Here is an 18,993-nt window from a genome sequence, read left to right on the forward strand (position 1 = left end):
TATCTCCTGGGGCTCAAGCTTCAGGATCTGTCTCCTTCCTACATATGAGTGCACCTAGTAGCCATCTCAGCTTTCCTTTCAAGCTTGGGTGGCAGGACCACTTTCTCGGATCCCATAGTGCACCGTTTTCTAAAGGGGCTAGATAGGGTCTGCCCTCAGGTGCGCGAACCCTTGCCCTCTTGGGATCTAAATCTGGTTCTCATAAGGCTCATTGGCCCCTCCTTTGAGCCATTGGCAACATGCTCCCTTCTGCACCTTTCCTGGAAGGTGTCCTTCCTGGTGGCCATTACTTCAGCCAGGCAAATGTCGGAACTAAGGGCCCTATCAATGGATCCCCCCGTACACAGACTTTTTTAAGGATAAGGTCAGAATACGCCCCCACCCTGCCTTTTTGCCCAAGATGGTCTTGTACTTCCATGTTCACAGGGATATTTTTCTTCCTAAGCCCCATAGCTCTGGGACAGAACAGGCTTTACACACACTTAATGTGAGATGTGCTTTGGCTTTTTATTTAGAGAGGACCAGGCCCTTCTGTAAGTCCCCTCAATTGTTTGTACCTATAGCGGACAGGATGAAGGGCCAGCCTGCGGTGGCCTAGCATATCTCATCCTGGATCACAGGTTGCATCAAAGCATGACAAGATGGCGCAGGTTCTGGCCCCGCCCATTATGACGCATTCCACAAGAGCCCAAGCATCTTCTGTGGCTTTTGCAGCTCAGGTGCCCATCTTAGAGATTTGCAGGGCAGCTACCTGGTCGTCGGTGCACACTTTGCATACCACTATGCCATTACCCAGCACACCAGGGAGGATGCTGCCGTGAGTAGGGCTGTGTTGCAGTCCATCTCTCTTTGCCCCCCACCCCCTAGGGCAGTGGTCACCAACAGGTCGATCATGATCGACTGGTCGATAACGAGGCCTCAACCGGTCGATTGCGAGGCATCCTGTCTGCCCCGCCCCCATTTCCCTCCCACCCCCGAGAAGCCCCACTACTTACCTCAAGTGAAAATGGAGGTAGTGTCAGCTTCCCGGGGATGGACAGAAGTCCCGCAGCTTAGCGCCACTTCCGGCGATTCCGGAAGTGCGCTAGCTGCTCTGCCGGGTGTCCTGTGGGAGGGAGCATCAGCTCCCTGCACCACACAGGAGGGATGAGTCAGCCCCGGGGGAGGCGCGCAGGGGGTCAGCCCCGGGGCAGGCGCGCACGGGGTTTTCCTGTGCCGGGGGGATCAGCCCCAGGGCAGGCGTGCACGCGCAGGGCTTCCCTGCATGGGGGTTGGCCCCGGGGCAGGCGCGCATGTGGGGGGCTTCCATGCGGGGGGGGGGGCGGTCGGCCCCGGGGCAAGCACGCGCTGGTTTCCTTCTGCAGGGGGAGAATCCTGGGAGGAGGCAGATGCAGGGGACTCTCTGCCTCCACTCCCACCACAGTCTCCAGCCCCCAATCCCCAACCACAGAACGCTGTCCCCACTCCTCTGTTCCTAGCCACAGAACTTGTCCCCATTCCCTTGGCCCCAGCCACAGAACGCTGTCCCCACTCCCGTCCCCACCCCCCTAACTCTGTCCCCACTCCCCAGCCCCAGCTACAGAACTCTGTCCCCATTCCCGTTCCCACTCCCTGAACTCTGTCCCCACTGGCACCCTGTCCCCTGCTGCAGAACCCTGTCCTCTGCCCTCCCAGCACCCTGTTCCCTCTCCCCTGCCCCCAGCCACAGAACTCTGTCCCCACAAACTGTATAATTATAAATGCTTCATTTTAGATTTAAATAGCATGAATAAAAAAGACCATTTATTTCATAACTATAAACACGTGATTTTTATTTTATATATCGCATAATTTAAAAATAAATTGTTCATCAGAGTGTGTAAGTAAGGGCTGGGGATAGCAAGTGATGGACAGGAGGAGAATAGAGAGGGCGGGGCTTCCAGGAAGGGGTGGGGCGGTAGATCTTCAGCTGTTCTGAGATTTAAAAAGTGATCTTGGGTGTAAAAAGGTTGGAGACCACTGCCCTAGGGGTTAGCTTTGGAGTCACCTAAGTGGAATGGACATGAGCAAGCAGAGGATGTGGATGGGATGTGGAATGGACATGAGCAACACATCTTGACGAACAACAGTTACAAAAGTAAGTAACCATTTTTTTCTTGTTCCCATGATGCAGGAAGTAGGGGACACCAAAATAAATTAATAGATAGCAGGTTTAAAACAAACCAAAGGAAGTATTTCTTTATACAGCACAGTCAACGTGTGGATGTTGTGAAGACCAGGTCTTTAACGATTCAAAAAAGAACTACATAAATTAATGGATGATAGGTCAATCAGTAGCTGTTAGGATTGGTAGGAATGGTGTCTCTAGGCTCTGTTTGTCAGGGGCTGGGAATGGGTGACAGGGGAGGGATCATTGGATGATTCCCTGTTCTGTTCATTCCCTCTGGGGCACCTGGCATTGGCCACTGTTGGCAGACAGGATACTGGGCTAGATGGACACTTGGTCTGACTCAATATGGCCGTTCTTATGGTTAATGTCTGGAGAGTGCTATCATTTTACATTTAGCATATGAAATCTTTTAGGAAGCCAAGTTAACTGTTTGTAGCAGTGGCAAACTGGATGAAAGGTCTTCCAGTCTCATTGCAGAACATTTCTTCCTAGACCTCAGATTGCATCTGCATCTGCTACAAGCTGGCCAAAATCCCAGCCTCAACTATTATAGCTCACACAACAAGAGCACAAGCCTTTTCAATCGCATTCCTGACCCAGGTACCTATCTTGGAGATCTGCAGAGCAACGGCCTGGTCTTTTGTGGCATTTTTGCTGCTCACTATGCCATCACTCAGCAGGCCAGAAGATGCAGCTTTCGGCAGAGCAGTTCTCCAGTCAGCGATTCCTTAACTCCAACCCCACCTGTGAGGGAAAGCTTGAGAGGCACCTGATTGCAATGTCCCCTGTAATTTTTTTCATTGATATGTAGAATAAATTCTGTTAACAGTCCCACAACTGTTATTCACCGTCTCACAATGATTATTTACCGTCCCACAACTCATCTTTGGCAGGAGTTTTTCCCGTCCATTCCAATACCCACCCATCTTCTCTTCTTTTGGGGTAGTCATCAAGAAGGAACTGATGAGGGATGGGAGGTCATATATTAAGTGCTATGAGAGTGCCACTCCAGGAGTCTCCTAAGCTGACATGACGGGGTTGATAAGGGCAGAGTTTCCAATGGCCACACACAAGGTGAGAATAACAGTTATGAACAGTTATGCACACCTGATTGAACAGCAGTTATGAAAAGGTGAGTAACTCTTTTTTCCTGTTCCTTTTTCTTTTGCAAGGAAAGGCTACCTAGGGCCTTCTGCTACATATCTCCTGTCTGAAGTGCTGTTTTGTTCAGGTTATTGCTGACCTGACAGGTTTGTGGTTATTACATGTTTTGATTGGCAACCGACTTCACATCTTGTTTAATGTTTTGGGGATTGCTGCTGTGGGATGCATCAGAGTATACCATTATGGCAATGAGTGCTTTTATTCTGCAGCCCATGCAGTCTGTAAATCCTTCAGCTGTTGAAAGGTTACGTTATCAGGTATTTTTAACTATATGCAGCTTGAGCCAACTCTGATGCTGTGAGGTTACTCTTGCTACAGAACTGCTTATGCCATGATGCATTAATAAGAGTGTTGTGAGCAAGACATGAGAAGTCATTCTTCCGCTCTACTCTGTGCTGATTAGGCCTCAATTGGAGTATTGTGTCCAGTTCTGGGCAGCACGTTTCAAGAAAGATGTGGAGAAACTGGAGAAGGCCCAGAGAAGAGCAACAAGAATGATTAAAGGACTAGAGAACATGAGTAATGAGGGAAGATTGAAGGAATTGGGCTTGTTTAGTTTAGAAAAGAGAAGACTGAGAGGGGACATGATAGTGGTTTTCAGGTATGTAAAAGGGTATCATGGGGTGGGGGGGGGGGATTGTTCTCCTTAGCCTCTGAGAAAAGGACAAGAAGCAGTGGGCTTAAACTGCAGCAAGGGTGATTTAGGTTGGATGTTAGGAAAAATTTCCTAAATTGCCTAGGAAAGTTATGGAATCTCCATCTCTGGAGATATTTAAGAGCAGGTTAGACAGACATCTATCAAGGATGATCTAGATGGTGCACGGTCCTGCTGTGAGGGCAGGGGACTGGACCTGGTGGTCTCTCGAGGTCCCTTCCTGTTCTAGTATTCTATGATTCTGTGATGGCACTGATATTTATAATGGACTCCTAAAGCCCAATTCTTTCTTTGATGCAATTGTTCAGAGCCACGATTATTTTGATACTGGCAGTTCTGTTCTGTTAAAGAGAAAAACGTTTTTGAAGCTCACCGGCTACCCAACAAAATCATGTGTGAGTTTGCGTGTCATTTGCAGCAGTTGGCCCATGAATTTGAGAATGTCATGATGATCAGTGTAGTCAATGATCACTTGAGCAAATGGCTACTGGCAGAAGATGCTAGAATGGTAATTTTTAATGTCACATTTGCTAAAAGTGAGACATTTGAGAAGGCTGGATCTCACAAGGGTTCTCTGATTCAGACTGCTGCAAACTTTGTGACTACCTGTACATTTAAACCATCAGTTGCTCCTATTTCTGTCACCCACAGTCATACAATGCTACCTACTCTCTCTCCAAGACTTCAACAACTAAAGTTGTCAGCTCCTGACTGTTTCTGCTGTGGTTGTATGAGCCTTTTGGCCAGTTTCCCTACCTGCCCAGTTAGATCTCATGTTCCAGACTTGTAGGAAGCAAGGCCCCTTTAAGTTGTGATGGCATGTGACTGTAAATCCACATGAGACCACTGTTACCAGAGACTGATATATCCTTTATGACAATCTTTTCATGGGGCAAGATACTGGAGCTGGTATTCTGTATCATGGAAATTAATGGGACACTGCTATAGTGCATGGTGAATATGGATGCTGAAGTTAATGTTCCCCCCTTTGAGGGTATGTCTACACTACCACCCTAGTTCGAACTAGGGTGGTTAATGTAGTCATACGGAGTTGCAAATGAAGCGCGGGATTTGAATTTCCCGGGCTTCATTTGCATAAAGCCGGGTGGCGCCATTTTTAAATGTTCGCTAGTGCAGACTCCGTGCCGCACGGCTACACGCGGCACGGACTAGGTAGTTCGGACTAGGCTTCCTATTCCGAACTACCGTTACTCCTCGTGAAATGAACTAGTCCGAACTACCTAGTCCGTGCCGCGTGTAGCCGCGCGGCACGGAGTCCGCACTAGCGGACATTTAAAAATGGCGCCGCCCAGCTTTATGCAAATGAAGCCCAGGAAATTCAAATCCCGCGCTTCATTTGCAACTCCGTATGACTACATTAACCACCCTAGTTCGAACTAGGGTGGTAGTGTAGACATACCCTGGGTTAGTTCCAGGTTTGGACATTAGTCTGATACAGGATGATAAAAGCTCAGCTTTTGTATGCCTTGTAGACAGTGGGTGAAACCACATCCTCTGTACTTTACAAAGGCACAGTCTAGACTGTGTCGTTTTACATTTTTAAAGGCTTAGTTGCTAAAGCTTCCCATTATGATTGTACAGTCTCTGCTTATAGTTTGGTGGTATATATGAATTTGCACAGGACCCCTGAAGTGTAGCTATGTTGGCTAGAACAGAAGGGAATGCCCAAAGAATCATCCAGGGACACCAGGATTTATTTAATGGAGACATTGTACATTCTCTTTGCACTGGCTTTAAACCCCTAGTCCTCTGTACCACCGGCACACTGTTTACTCTTTGCACTAGTAGACAAGATTTGAGCAGAACTGCAGTGCATGAAAGATGCTCATAGACTCATAGACTTTAAGGTCAGAAGGGACCATTATGATCATCTAGTCTGACCCCCTGCACAGTGCAGGCCACAGAATCTCACCCACCCCTCCTAGAATAACCCTCTCACCTATATCTCAGATATTGAAGCCTTCAAATACTTTGAAGACCCCAAGATGCAGAGAATCCTCCAGCTGTGATCTGTGCCCCATGCTACAGAGGAAGGCGAAAAACCTCCAGGGTCTCTGCCATTCTACCCTGGAGGAAAATTCCTTTATCTCCACCCCAAATGCTTGTGGAGATAAAGGGCCTACAGACAGACCTTGCCCACAGTGATTGTTTGTAAGTAGAATGGCAACATTCAACTGCTCTCAGACTTTAGGGCAGCCAGTGGCTGTCTGTGATACTGCAGCCTTTTCCCATTCCTGTGCTCTCTGTGGGTTGCCAGCCTCACTAAGTGGGTCTTCAGTGTCTCAGGCTTCCACCCAAGTCACAGAGTGAAAAAAGTGTGCCTTTTCCCAGAGTTCACCAAACTGTCCCGTTCTGCCCCATCTCTGGGCCCTTTAAATCCAGCCCTTTGCTTGGGCTTTTGAAGGAGCCTTGCACTCTTCTCAGCGCTTAGGCCACTTTGCCAGTGACACTTGGGGGAACTTGGGCCTACTCACTATTCTGAGTTCCAACCCTAAAAAACAATTACCGTACACACTTTCCTTTAACTAGTTGCTTCTACATTCCCTGGGCCTCTTCCCACCTGGTCCCTTTGCTTTTTTCCACTCTCTTAGGGTTAAAGTTCTCAGGTACCTTCTCCCAGGTCCAGTAAACGCATCCTGTCAAGGAGCACTGTAGACCCAGCAGCCTGAAACTGGGCCCTAGGCCTGTGGCTCAGACCTGTAAATAAACAGTTAGAGGCCCCTTTAAATCCGGGCCCAGAGTATAGGGCAGCACAGGCACCCAAAAGCAGTTCCACAGTCTTTACACTGGCCTGAGTCATGGTGCAGGGTAGGGCGGATGAGCAACCAGTCAGAGGTTCCAGGCTGAGCAGCAGTTTCTCAGGGGCCACGGCCTTGAACAGGACAGCGCAACAAACAGTTTCTAAACAGCAGTCTACACAGGTAAGGGTGCCAGGCACTTACCAAATAGTTTATACAGCTTTGCCTTTGGTCAGAGTGGGCAACCCACAAACAGGTACACAGTACTGCTGTTCCACGGCTCAAGCCTGGCTGCAGGCCGAGTAGCCTTGGTCAGGGCAGGGCAACAGTCAAACCGTGCAAAGAGTTAACCAGTTTAATGCTCATGTCTGTCTGCAGGCGGAGCTGGGGGTAGGGTCTCCTTGCTGGCAGAGAGCTGACAAGCTCATGGGGGTTTACCCCTACCAGGGTGAACCTGCCCCCAGGGGAGGGGTGGCAGGTGGGACACAGGCCCACCCGCTTCACCGCGTCCCAGCCCAGGGCCCTAACAGAGGCAGCATGTTCTGCTACTGGGTCGGCAGGGATCCTGGCCACAACACGCCAACCAACTGATTTCCATCTCTTCAGCTAGCCCTAGGTTGGCTACCCATGGGCTGTTTCCCTGTTGCCCCTGAGGCTCCACATCTGGCCTGGCTCACATCTGGCCTGCAGGGTCTGCCAAAGATGAAGGGGCTGGCAGCATGTCCATGGGCTCCGGGTCAGGCAGGGTTCGAGGTGGTCCAGCCCAGTCTTCAGGGCCAACCGGGGGGTCATAGGAACATAAGAACAGCCCAAAGGTCCATCTAGCCCAGTAGTGGCCAATACCAGATGCCCCAGAAGGAGGGGACACAACAAGTAATCATCACATGATCCTGGTCCTGGCTGTCCTGGCCCACCCTTCAGAGCCCGGCAGTGGTCTCAGCCACCCTGGTCAGTCCTCAAGGCCTGGCAGCAGTCTTGGCGGCCTTGGCCAGTCTTCTGGGCCCAGCAGTGGTCCTGGCAGCCCAACCCAACTTGACTCACTGCAACCACCCTTCCTTCTCCGCTTGGTCCCAGCCAAGAACTGACTTGCTGAGGCCCTGCAGCTCCTCTTATCTGAGCCTGCTGTATTCAGATTGGCTGCATCCACAAGGCATCTCTAGGCAAGCTTGGAAGACCCACTTCCGCTACTCTTTTCTGGGGCTTTGTGTAGTAGGACCACAGGTGCAGGTTCCAGATACTTAATAAATATGTGAAACTAGAAGATTTACCCAGCATTGCTCGGGTCCGTAACTCAGATATGTTTTGTTTTTCTTCATTTAAGTAATTGCTCCGGGGAGGAAGGGTGCAGGATGCCCCAGTGAGAGAGGACAGCCCTAACCCTCTCTCACCACAGCAACTTGGACCCTGCAGCGCAGCAGGCACAGCTGGGGCAGGGGAGGGATGCATGTCCCCTGGCTGGGGACAGAGAGACACACACACAAGCAGACAGACTCACTGAAATATATAGTAGATTGCTGTCCCTATCTCCACTCCTGCCCCCTTCTGGCAAAATGGAGTTATAGTTGTCCTGGTCCCTATGACTGGCTTCTTACTACCTCCGTGTGGCCATTGTATAGTATAACTCCCTCCTCGGTGTTTTCGTACCTCGGTACCTTCGGTGGTCTGGACTGTCAGTGTCAGCGTCGTCTGGTCAGGGTTGTCCTGGCGCGCTCCTGACAGGACCTCTACTCCGTTGTTAAACTTTCGGCTGTGTGCGTAACAATGGGTACTCCCTTTATCTAGAGTGTTAGACCCCGTGCACTTGGGTCAACACAAGAGATCTCTGAGAGGCCCCGGAAACGACAGATGCAGGCAAGGTTTGAAATCAGTCGAGCAGGTTTATTGTCAAATGCGAAGCTCTACCAGTTGGTAACAGAGATCAGTACAGTGTTACACCACTGGGCACTATGGCCCGCGTTGACAAGGTACCAACACCGGGCAGGCCTATTGCCATAGAACAAATATTAACAGCAGTTAGTCAAAGTTAAGCTACTGTGCACTCTGTAAGTTTAGGCAGTGACACCTGCCGTTCAGGCGCCTAGTGCACCCCCCAAGGTCGGCCGGAGAGCACCCTCTGCGGTGTCCTTTTATAGACAGGTACAAACAACTTACATCATTTCTTTACGCACCAGGTTACCACCCTCTGTTGCCTAGTTACCACCCCTCACCTTACGGAAGGGGGGCTTACTTACTATCCTTCATGCTGTCAGTTCCAACCTGGTCCTGAACCTAGGTCGGTCTGTGCATTAGTTTTTAGGGAGTTTTTGTACCAAGAAATTTTTATTAAGATGTTCCATTACTCCCCTTTGGCTCACAGTCTGTACCCAGTGCCTCCCTGTGTCCTTCCATGCTCGACCTAACTTAAACAATCACACAATTATCAATAGGGCCTCTTTCTTGGCTCCTGTTACTGAACCAAAGTCTTGCTCACTAGATTGCAGGCCTGTTGCTGTTTTCATGTTACAGGCCTCTATTTAGGCCTGCTGACTCCATGTTACTGACCCTCAATTTACTACACCCTCCCCTCTATTTTATGAAAAACAATCAAATTCCAGGCACATCCCATTGTCTTGGCATAATCAAACCCTGACCTTGCTGTAAGTGATTTATAAGAGAAAGCGCATATCAATGGTGATCCTAGCTCTTAACATTTAAGAGGAGTTCTTGAACAAATGAATCCCAGATGGACGGACACAGACACACATTTCTAAAATATGTAGTAAGAAGATGTCAAAGAGGTGAATTGCTGGCTAAATGAATCCTGAATTTTCTCTCTGTTGGCCTAATGATCAAGTTATTGACAAATATCTGTGGCAGAAAGTTTGCTGCTGTTGTTGACTTTCAGCACATTATCTGGGAGGTACTATTAGCAGTGACTTCTTTTTGGCTTAGTTTATGCTCCCACTGTATTTCAGAGAGTTGTCTCTCCTCTCCTTGATAATATCCAAGGTGCATATTGACATTCTGATCTTTATTAAGACCCTTCCTGAGCATAATGCTTTTCAGGATCAGGCACTTGCCCACTTCCAACAAGCTGAAATAAAATTGGATGCAGCCAAATGTAGTTTTGAAAAACTGCTATAGAGTTTCTAGGACATTTTCTATTAGAAGATGGTTTGAAAATGATTCCTGAATAGCTGCAAGTTGTTGCTTTGCTACTCTACCCATTAAGCAAAGTAGATTATGTTCATTCTTTGGCCTATCTCAATACATAGGTGGGTTTCCTATGCCCCATGTTAGTATCCTTGCCAACCTACTGTGGGGTTTAACCCAAGACAGCGCCAGTTGGTTTGGACTAAAGAAGCAACGCATGACTTGAATCACTGCATCAAGCCTTCTGTCATCTCCAGTCTTGTGTTTATTTTGAAGCCTGGAATGATTCAGACTGATGCATGCAATCAGGATTTGGGCACAGCTTTACTCTCACCCGTTGTCTGTTGGTCTGCATGTTGCGGGGGAGGGATAGCTTAGTGGTTTGTGCATTGGCCTGCTGAACCCAGGATTATGAGTTCAATCCTTGAGGGGGCCATTTAGGGATCTGGGGCAAAATCTGCCAAGGATGGTACTTGGTCCTACCATGAGGGCAGGGGACTGGACTCAATGACCTCTCAAGGTCCATTCCAGTTCTATGAGATAGGTATATCTCCATAATGTTAAAAGTTTGTATGTTCGTTCCGTGTGCTTTCCCTGCTTTGCACAAGACAGCTGGTTTAGTTGTTGTGTTGGTAGTGCGATTTAGGCTGCTCAGTGCTTCTGACCTTGAAGTACACTTCAGTGTTATTCATAAAGGAAGACCACAGGCATGGTTTAGTGGCAAAGGCACTCAGTCAGGTTTATGGCTCTCAAGACACAGTCCTCATGCCTGGCTCTATGGTTACAGGTGCACTGCCACATGAATGTCCCAAGGCAGCGTTTCTCAAACTGTGGGTTGCAACCCCCAGGGGGGTCATGAGCAACTTAGAGAAGGGTCACAGCTGGATTCAGTTTTTCACTTGCGACCCCTCTCCCCCAGGCTGTGAAGAGCGGCAGGGTGGCGGAAGGCAGCTGCCGGCAAGCTGTGCAGCATGGCCGAGGCCATGAGATTCCAGGAGCGTGGCTTAGCTGCAGGAGGAGGCAAGGCAGTGGGAGAGTGAGGCTGGAGCCGGCCGGGGCCCAGTTGCCGGGCGACCAAACGCTTCCCCAGCTGGGAGAGGGCAGGGTCCCTCAGGCAGCAGGCTGTGGGATTGGGTCGGGGCAGAGGACCCGGAGGTAAATAAGGGCATGTGAGGGCCAGAGGAGGAGGCAGAGGAGACACAGGAGAGGAGAGGAGAAGGGAGAGGAGAGAAGGAACCAAAGGGACACGGAGCGGAAAAGAGGCACAGAAGAGAAAGAGACGGGGGGAAGGAGCCTGCAGTGGGGAGGGCATTGAGGACCACAAACGCCTTGAAGGAACCCCAGGAGGGCAGAGTCTGGTGAGAAGGGGCACTGAGGATGGGGGGGTCACACAAATTCATTTATCATTTTAGGGGGTCATGGTATCACAAAGTTTGAGAACCCCTGTCCTAAGGAATGGCCCAGTCAGCAGCAGGAGTTATGCTACCCCCTCTCCTGTCAGAGCAAAGAATTAAGGCGAAGTACTAGGCTAAGACAAAAAATTAAAATACACAACTTGCACACCACCTTACATATTTCATGGCATCTGTTTGTTACCTCCTCTTGTTCCTGATACCTTGGACTATATTTAAGTAATTATATAGTGCCTAATACACTAGCAACAACTTTTCCAAGTTCATGTACTCAGAGGTGACCTTGTAAACATCTGCTTTAATACATAACCTGACTTTGGTTCACAGCTTCAGTTTCATATCTCAGATCCTGAATCAGGTTCACTACTCCAGGCTCTTGCTGTTTCTTCTAAAGCCCCGATGGATGTAAAACATTCCCAGATTGAGCTAGCGTTCTTGATGATGGTTTTTGCTATTGTATGCTTCCTGTTAACTTAGTGGGGTCATAAGGCCAATGATGTGCTGAGTATGATACTGCAGCAGTGAATTATTCGATTGCAGCAGTATGACACTGATTTCTACATGTCAAAGGATGATTTACTTTATTTGCTGATGCTTTTTTTGAGAAGTTTTGCTGGGCTGGCACTATCATATGCAGAAATAGTAGAGTAGACTGTATGTTTGTTACTGAAAGATATGCTAGTTAACTTAGCATGGCCTGCCTACACCACTCTTCAAGATACTGAACTGTGCAAGATAATATATGCTTATGACCGAGCCAGTAGATGAGCATGCTTGTCACTTAAGCATTAACTAGCATCACCAAAAAGCCTGATGGAGGAGGAGAGTATTTAATTGCCTAAGCAGACTGGGGGTTGATGAGACAAGGAGTTAATTATCTCACCAGTTAGGAAGGCTAGTTAAAAGCACGGGAAAAGAAGTACAGGGGAAGTGGGGACTAGCTCAGCATGGGAAGCTAGGTCTCCGGCTGTTGAGGTTGCTTCCTGTTCCTCTCCCTGCAGAAAAGATAGGTTTGGAGGGTGCAGTAGAAAGAAGTGCTGTGTGGGGGTTGTGATGGGGGACTTGGTGGTGGTAATATTCATAAAACTCACACAGATGTTGACTAGCAAGAGGAATCCAAGATTGTTTGTGAGCAACCCCGGAACAGAAAAGGAGCCTGCCCTGTGACCATGCCATACCATGGGGTGGAAGGACCCAAGCCTTCGAAACCACTGTGTCTGCATTTTTAAAAATTCACTCTGAGCGCACAGTGAAAATATGCTATTTAACTATTTTAATCAGAGGCACAGATGGTCATCCCAGCAGCACTGTGGCAAGCAGCCTGCAGAGATGAAAATGGGCCAGCCTTGTGCTCTGATAAGAATCAGCTACTGGTACTGGTCCATACACAGCTGACATTAAAGCGCTGCCATAGAAGCCTGACTGAGCGTCCCACTGGGACATGGCGGGTCCGATCCAAATGTCTGGTGGGCCGGATCCAGCCTGTTGACTGTACTTTTCCCACCTCTGGTCTAAAAATCTCTCTTCCCTTGCACACCCTAACATGCGGGGCAACAAATATTTATTAATGGGCTCTTGAATCTAGCAGAGAAAGGTGTGACACAATCCAATCGCTGCAATTTGGAGGTAGGCAAATTCAGGCTGGTAAATAAGGCTTACATTTTTGACAGGGTAATTGATCATTGGAACCACTTACCAAGACTCATGATAGATTATCCATCAATGGTAATTTTAAAATCAATATTAGATGTTTGTCTAAAAGATATGCTGTAGGAATTATTTTGGAGACATTCTATGCCTGTGTTATAGGTCCCTTTGGCTTTATAATCTATGTTGCTCGTATCTCTTTCATAGTCCCAGTCAACTTCTTATGCTTCCTTGCAGATGGAAGGAGAATTGGAACGTTTTCACAAGCAGAACATGCAGCTCGAACTGAACATCACAGAGTTGCGACAGAAGCTCAAGGCCACTGACCGTGAGATGCACAAGGAGCAGCAGAAGGTATGGCACACAACCTTGATGGCAGAGATCTCAAGCAATACACTAGGCAAGCTGTCAGGAATGTGAATAGTAAAGATGCATGGGTTTGAGGGCAGAGTTTTCCTTCTTAGGTACTGTGCACATGTGAAGGGGAAGAGAGGCTCTAACAGGAAGCATCAGAGACAAAAGTATTCCAAGTATAAAGGCTTGTGAGAGAGTTGGATATTAGAGAGAGGTAGATAGTACTGAAGCTCTAGTACTGAAACTCCAATTTGGTCTAATAGAACCTCTGTTCATTGTCCTTCTGGATATGTTACAAGGTCTGTGTGTTCACTGACGCTTCATAGAATACTTGGGGAAAGAGCTAAGTGAACCTCTTTGCCATGCCCAAGGCAGAGAATTTAGGAATACATGGCTTCAGCTAAGGATGTTAAATTTAGATTAATTGAATAGTCAAGGTAATTTGCATCAGCTATTTGATTAGTCAATTAGGGCACCTTCACCTTTGAAATGTAGCCAGCTCTTGCTGAATTTCAAAGGCGGAAGCACTGCGGAGAGTATGGCCAGCGGGGGACTCAAAGAGTCCTCTGCTGGCCCGGCACACCCTGCTTTGGAAATGAACAAGAGCCCAGGAGGCCCTGTGCTCCCCCACTGGCCCCACGCTCCCACCAGTGCTTTGCTTTTGAAATGTACAAGAGCAGGGAGCACGGGGCCAGCGGGGGACTGTTTGAGTCCTCAGCTTGCCCCAGGCTCCCCGTAGCACTTCTGCTTTTGAAATGTAGCAAGAGCCCTGTTCTTCCTACATTTCAAAGGCAGAAACGCTGCCAGTTCCCTGCTGCGTCCTTGCCCCTTCTCCCCACGGAGACAGTGCTGGGGAGAACTGGCTTTTAAGCCAGCTCCCCCTAGCACCAGATCCTGCTCCCCCCTTGCTGCCTCTGATAGAGACAGCAGGGGGAGGAGGGGATGGAGAAAGCGACTAGTTGAGTCACTAGTCAGCTATCCGATAAGCATTTGCTTATCAGATAGTCGACTAGTGGCTTACATCCCTAGCTTAAGCAACCGGTTCCCTCCCAAGAGCACCAGCTTGGCTCCACAATGACATGCACTAATTAGTCAGGAAAGGTAGAGACGAACTTGTGCATGGAGATCCGGGAATACCTGGAGTTGAAGGAATTATGTCAGAGGTGTATGAGAAGTCATAAAGGAAGGAGCAAGAGGTTTGGAAGTGGGAATGAAGTAATTTAATAGCTAAGGAAGCAGGCAAGGTATAAAAAACTTTGTTCCAGGGAGAATAAGGAAAGCTATCCAGTTGAGCACATAGCTACCATCTGCACCTGTTTTTCTGTTCTGTCACCTCTTATATTTACTTGTTGCGTCTTGATTCTAGTGACACTGCAAGCTCTTTGGACAGGAGTTGCACCTGCCTTTGGGGTTGTGCAGTGTCCTGAACCTGAACCTGAACCTGAACCTGAACAGGACCTCTAGGCACTAGTGCAGTGCAAGTAATAATGAAATTCTCATCGAGTAAGGAGAGGTGTTGGTCATCAGCAAGATTTGTTACTGTCTTTGGGGTGATGGCCATCAAAAGCCAGAAAAGTTTGCTCTGCAACTCGGAGATGTTTACATAGCACATTCTTAAAAACAAAAACATTTAAATACAAACACATGAGAATTCTCAGCAATTCAGACTAGAGCTTCCAGGAGATTCTCGTGTATGACAGTGTGCTCTGAATTGTTGTTTATGTATAATTGTTGCAGGAGCGAGACATGGAAGCTCTTGTCAAGCGTTTTAAAACAGATCTTCATAACTGCGTGGGCTTCATCCAGGACCCCAAAAAATTGAAGGAGAGGGTTCGGGAACTCTACAACAAGTACGTGCAGCAGGCAGACATGGTAAGTTAGGGCCCTTTCTACTAATGGAAGATGAGAGCATCTCTGTCATCACACCTTCTGAACCTGTGTATTGTCTTCCATCAGGTAGAGATTGTGGGGGTTGACACAGATTTGCAGCAGGAGTACACCCGGCAGAGAGAGCATCTGGAGAGGAACCTGGCAACACTGAAGAAGAAGGTGGTAAAGGAAAGTGAGATCCACCGAGCTGATAATGTGCGCATCATGCAGGTAAGTGGCCCATTTTCTTTGCTCCTGGGAGGGGCAGATGGATGGAGAAGCTGCACACAAGACAATTCCTCTTCCTCAGGCTTCCTTGTTGCAGTAGGTTCTCAGGATTCTGGGAAGATTTCTGTTTGATACCCTGCACTTAGACTAGAACTCTGGGAGGTTTCTGAGTTGCTGAAGAGAAGGTGTTTAAAAGTTGCTATGTTTTCTGAAAATGATGGCTGGGATGGAGTGGAGTTTGTAAGAACACAAGAACAGCCAGACTGCGTCAGACCAAAGGTCCCATTTAGCCCAGTATCCTGTCTGCCAACAGTGGCCAATACCAGATGCCCCAGAGGGAGGGATCACAACAGATAATCCTCATGTGATCCCTCCCCTGTCACCCACCTCCAGAGAAACAGAGGCCAGGGACACCATTCCTACCCAGCCTGGCCAATAGCGATAGATGGACCTAAGCTCCATGAACCTATCTAGATCTTCCTTGAACTCTGCCAAAGTTCTAGCCTTCACCGCATTCTCTGGCAAGGAGTTCCACAGGTTGACTGTGTACTTAGGTGTGTCTTTGGGCCATCAAGGGCCATTGTTCCACAGGGCTTCACTACTCAGCCTGTCCATAGCAATGCTCAACCACATTCACAGAAATATTCAGCTTCCACACAGATTACAGATTCCTACCTACACACACAGACATTATACACTCACATAAATAGCGTACATAAGATCAACAAACAATAATCTCCCATTCAATACCCCACATAGCTCCCCCCCACACCAATTTCTGGGGCCAACACCCCCACCTAGGGGTGCAGCAGCAATCTGGCTGCTTCCCTCCAATTCAGCAACGTGACACCCCCAACGCAAAATTGATGCAGGAAGTGATGCCAGTAACATCACTGAGGGCATCACAGGCCTCCCCCAACAAAATGGTGGTGTGCCTCAGTTTCCCTTCTTACACAGGACCTTCTGGCTGGAACCCTTTTTGTCCTGTAAGAAGTTCCAAGACCAGTTACAAGTGTTAACCACGAAATAGCAACATCACAATGTCCCCTTACATACCGTCTGTCGTTTGGTACATCTCCAGACAGATTACATGGTATTTTCATAAGCTCATGCACACTGTATACCGTTACAATTCTCTGCCACAATAATACATTGGTTACAGGAATTAACATCAGTAACAAGAACAATCCTATATCAGGTGTATACTGAAATTCTCCGTCAGGCCCCTTCTCTGGCCCCACACCATTGCAGTTTTGGCCCTTCAGGTTTAAACTGCAAATCTTCTTGGCCAAAGCAAGTCCTGCCCCTCCCCCTTGTCCTCTGGGCTCCAGGCCTGAAACCTCTGGCCAGACCAAGACAAAGGGCTGGCTGGGTGTGACTCCCTGGCTCACAATGGCCCTGGAATTCTCCCCCTTCCCCCACTCAGTGGGGTAACAGCAGTGAGCTGTAGACTCCCAAGTCTCTCCTCTGTCCCTCTCTAACCTCTGTTTCCACATGGAACCAGCTATCAACTTCCCTGATTGAGTATGAGTGTCCACCGTGTCCGGAGATGGGAGCTTAATTGCCATCTCCTGCATCCTAGGGAGAGTGACCACACAGCTGTTCTGCTCTGCACACTTAGCTACCCAGCCCTTCTCCTGAATCTGAGACACTAAGTTTCCACTCTCCTCATTCACCTGGGAACAATCCTGTCCCACACACACTGACTTCCCAGCAAGCTGGTCACCCACAGTCACTGGGTTAGCAGCCTGCTCCAGTTCTCTGGATGTTCCTGCCTCATCTGGAACAACCCTCAGTCCCTCTGAGACTTCTCCACCACCATCCACACTGGGTTTCCCTAAACCCAAGTCAGTGGAGTCACTGCTAACAGACAAGTTCTGTCTGTCAGGCACTGCAACAAGTGCCTCACCCAACAAGCTGCTGCCTTTTACAGGCAGAGCTTTCTCCTGAATGACTTCTCCAAGCCAGGCATCGTCACCTCTCACAGTTACTGCAAACTGCTTGCTACAAGCACTGCCAGGACTCTCCTCCCTATGAGCTTCCTTAAGCAGCAGTTCACCCTTCCCTGGCTCTGCAGTAGCATTGCCCTGCTGAGCCCCAACCAATTCCTCCTGCACTTCCCTTACTCCCTGAGTTATCTCTGGCCCCTCAGGTGGATTCACAGATAATCCCCTCTCAGGCACATAGACAGACTCACAAGAGACAGGGTCAGAGGCATCTTCACTCCCTGTGCAGCTCTCTAGATGGCTGTAAACGTCCACACCATCATTAGGCACCAGAGTTAACACACCCTCATTCTCTCCTTGTGCCCGGGCTAAGGGGTCTCCCTGCTCCCACAGAGTCGCTCCCCCCTCTGCCAGCAACACAGCAGCATTAGGCACAATATCAGGGTCACCATTGTCTGGTCTCTGGGGTTCTGGTAAAACACTGACTGACTCTACCTGGGTCACCTCATCCCTCTCCCCAGCAGACACAAACCTTGGGCCACCCCCTTCCTGGGCCTTAGCCATATCCAGACCCAACTCTGGGACAACAACACTGCTCTCAGCCTTCACAGGCTGTGGGGCATCTTCCTCAGACAAAGGAAGAAACTCTTCCCCACACACAGCCAGACAACCAGAGACAGCTTCTCCCTTGTCCCAACACCCCTGGCTAATCTCAGGCATACAGCTAGCCACTGGGACAGCTTCCTTTACTGCCCCACTGCTACTTCCACCAGCCAAATTGCCAGCTTGCACACACTGTGCTTCTTCACACAAATCAACTTCAGCTTGTGCAGGTTCAATTCCACAAACCTCACCAGCCACCAACTCCTCAACTAAAACTTCACTCTGGCCAGCCACTCCAGGCTGCCCCAGAGAAACATTTCCCTGACTTCTGGGCTCTTCCTGCCCTGGTTCTGATTCTAGCCTCACCTCTGAGTTATCAGACGGGCCCTCACCCACAGGCTCACATGTAGAGACACTTTCCCCTTGGTTACAGGGAGGCTGACCAGCTCCAGGAAACTTTCCATACCCACATGCACCCCCTTCTCAAACCTCCCTGTTAGCTACAGGTAACACAAAAGGTTTGCATTCACACATGCTTTGGGGTTGGGTCATCACATCAGCTGGGCAAAATACATCTGCCATATCATAAGCACACCGCATACCCACAGAGTTATACATTGAACCTTCAGGAGAATACAGTCTCTCTTGTTCTTTTAGTCTCTTAAGCTGGAGGTCAAGTTTAGCATTTTCCTCCTTGGCTAGGACCATCTTCTTTGCATGCTCTGCCCTTCTCTCTGCATACTCTGCCATTCTCTCTGCATGTTCTGCTTTTCTCATCTCAAGTTCCCGATCCATCTCCTTCTGTCTCTTAGCAATTTCTTCATCTGCCTTCTGCCTTCTTTCAGCAGCTTCCTTGGCTTGCTTCTGATCCCTTTCATCCACATCTCTGGTTAGTAACAACACTACCAGATCTAGTTTAGAGGCCCTTTTCCTGAAGGCAATGCCTCTCCCCAAGCACAAATCCTTCAGAGCACTTTTGCTCAGACTCTCATATAATTCCGGGATAATCGCAGCGACTCTTTAATCAACCAAACTCTCAACACCAAAAATCAAATTTAGACAGCGTGGGGTCCTG

General features: G+C 48.7%; 1 protein-coding gene across 3 annotated transcripts in view; it reads left to right on the plus strand.

Annotated features, from left to right (window-relative positions):
- The window catches only part of CFAP57 (cilia and flagella associated protein 57), a 170,986-nt gene that overhangs the window by 145,472 nt on the left and 6,521 nt on the right, over positions 1-18,993 (plus strand). For all 3 annotated transcript variants that reach the window (XM_075914597.2, XM_075914599.2, XM_089780355.1), the window contains 3 exons: positions 13,156-13,272; positions 15,010-15,144; positions 15,229-15,372. In XM_075914597.2, the coding sequence (XP_075770712.2) occupies positions 13,156-13,272; positions 15,010-15,144; positions 15,229-15,372 (396 nt within the window). The remainder of the gene's footprint in view (positions 1-13,155; positions 13,273-15,009; positions 15,145-15,228; positions 15,373-18,993) is intronic.

This window comes from Pelodiscus sinensis, chromosome 9, assembly GCF_052426305.1.
Source record: "Pelodiscus sinensis isolate ZL-2025 chromosome 9, ASM5242630v1, whole genome shotgun sequence".
Lineage (NCBI taxonomy): Eukaryota > Metazoa > Chordata > Testudines > Trionychidae > Pelodiscus > Pelodiscus sinensis.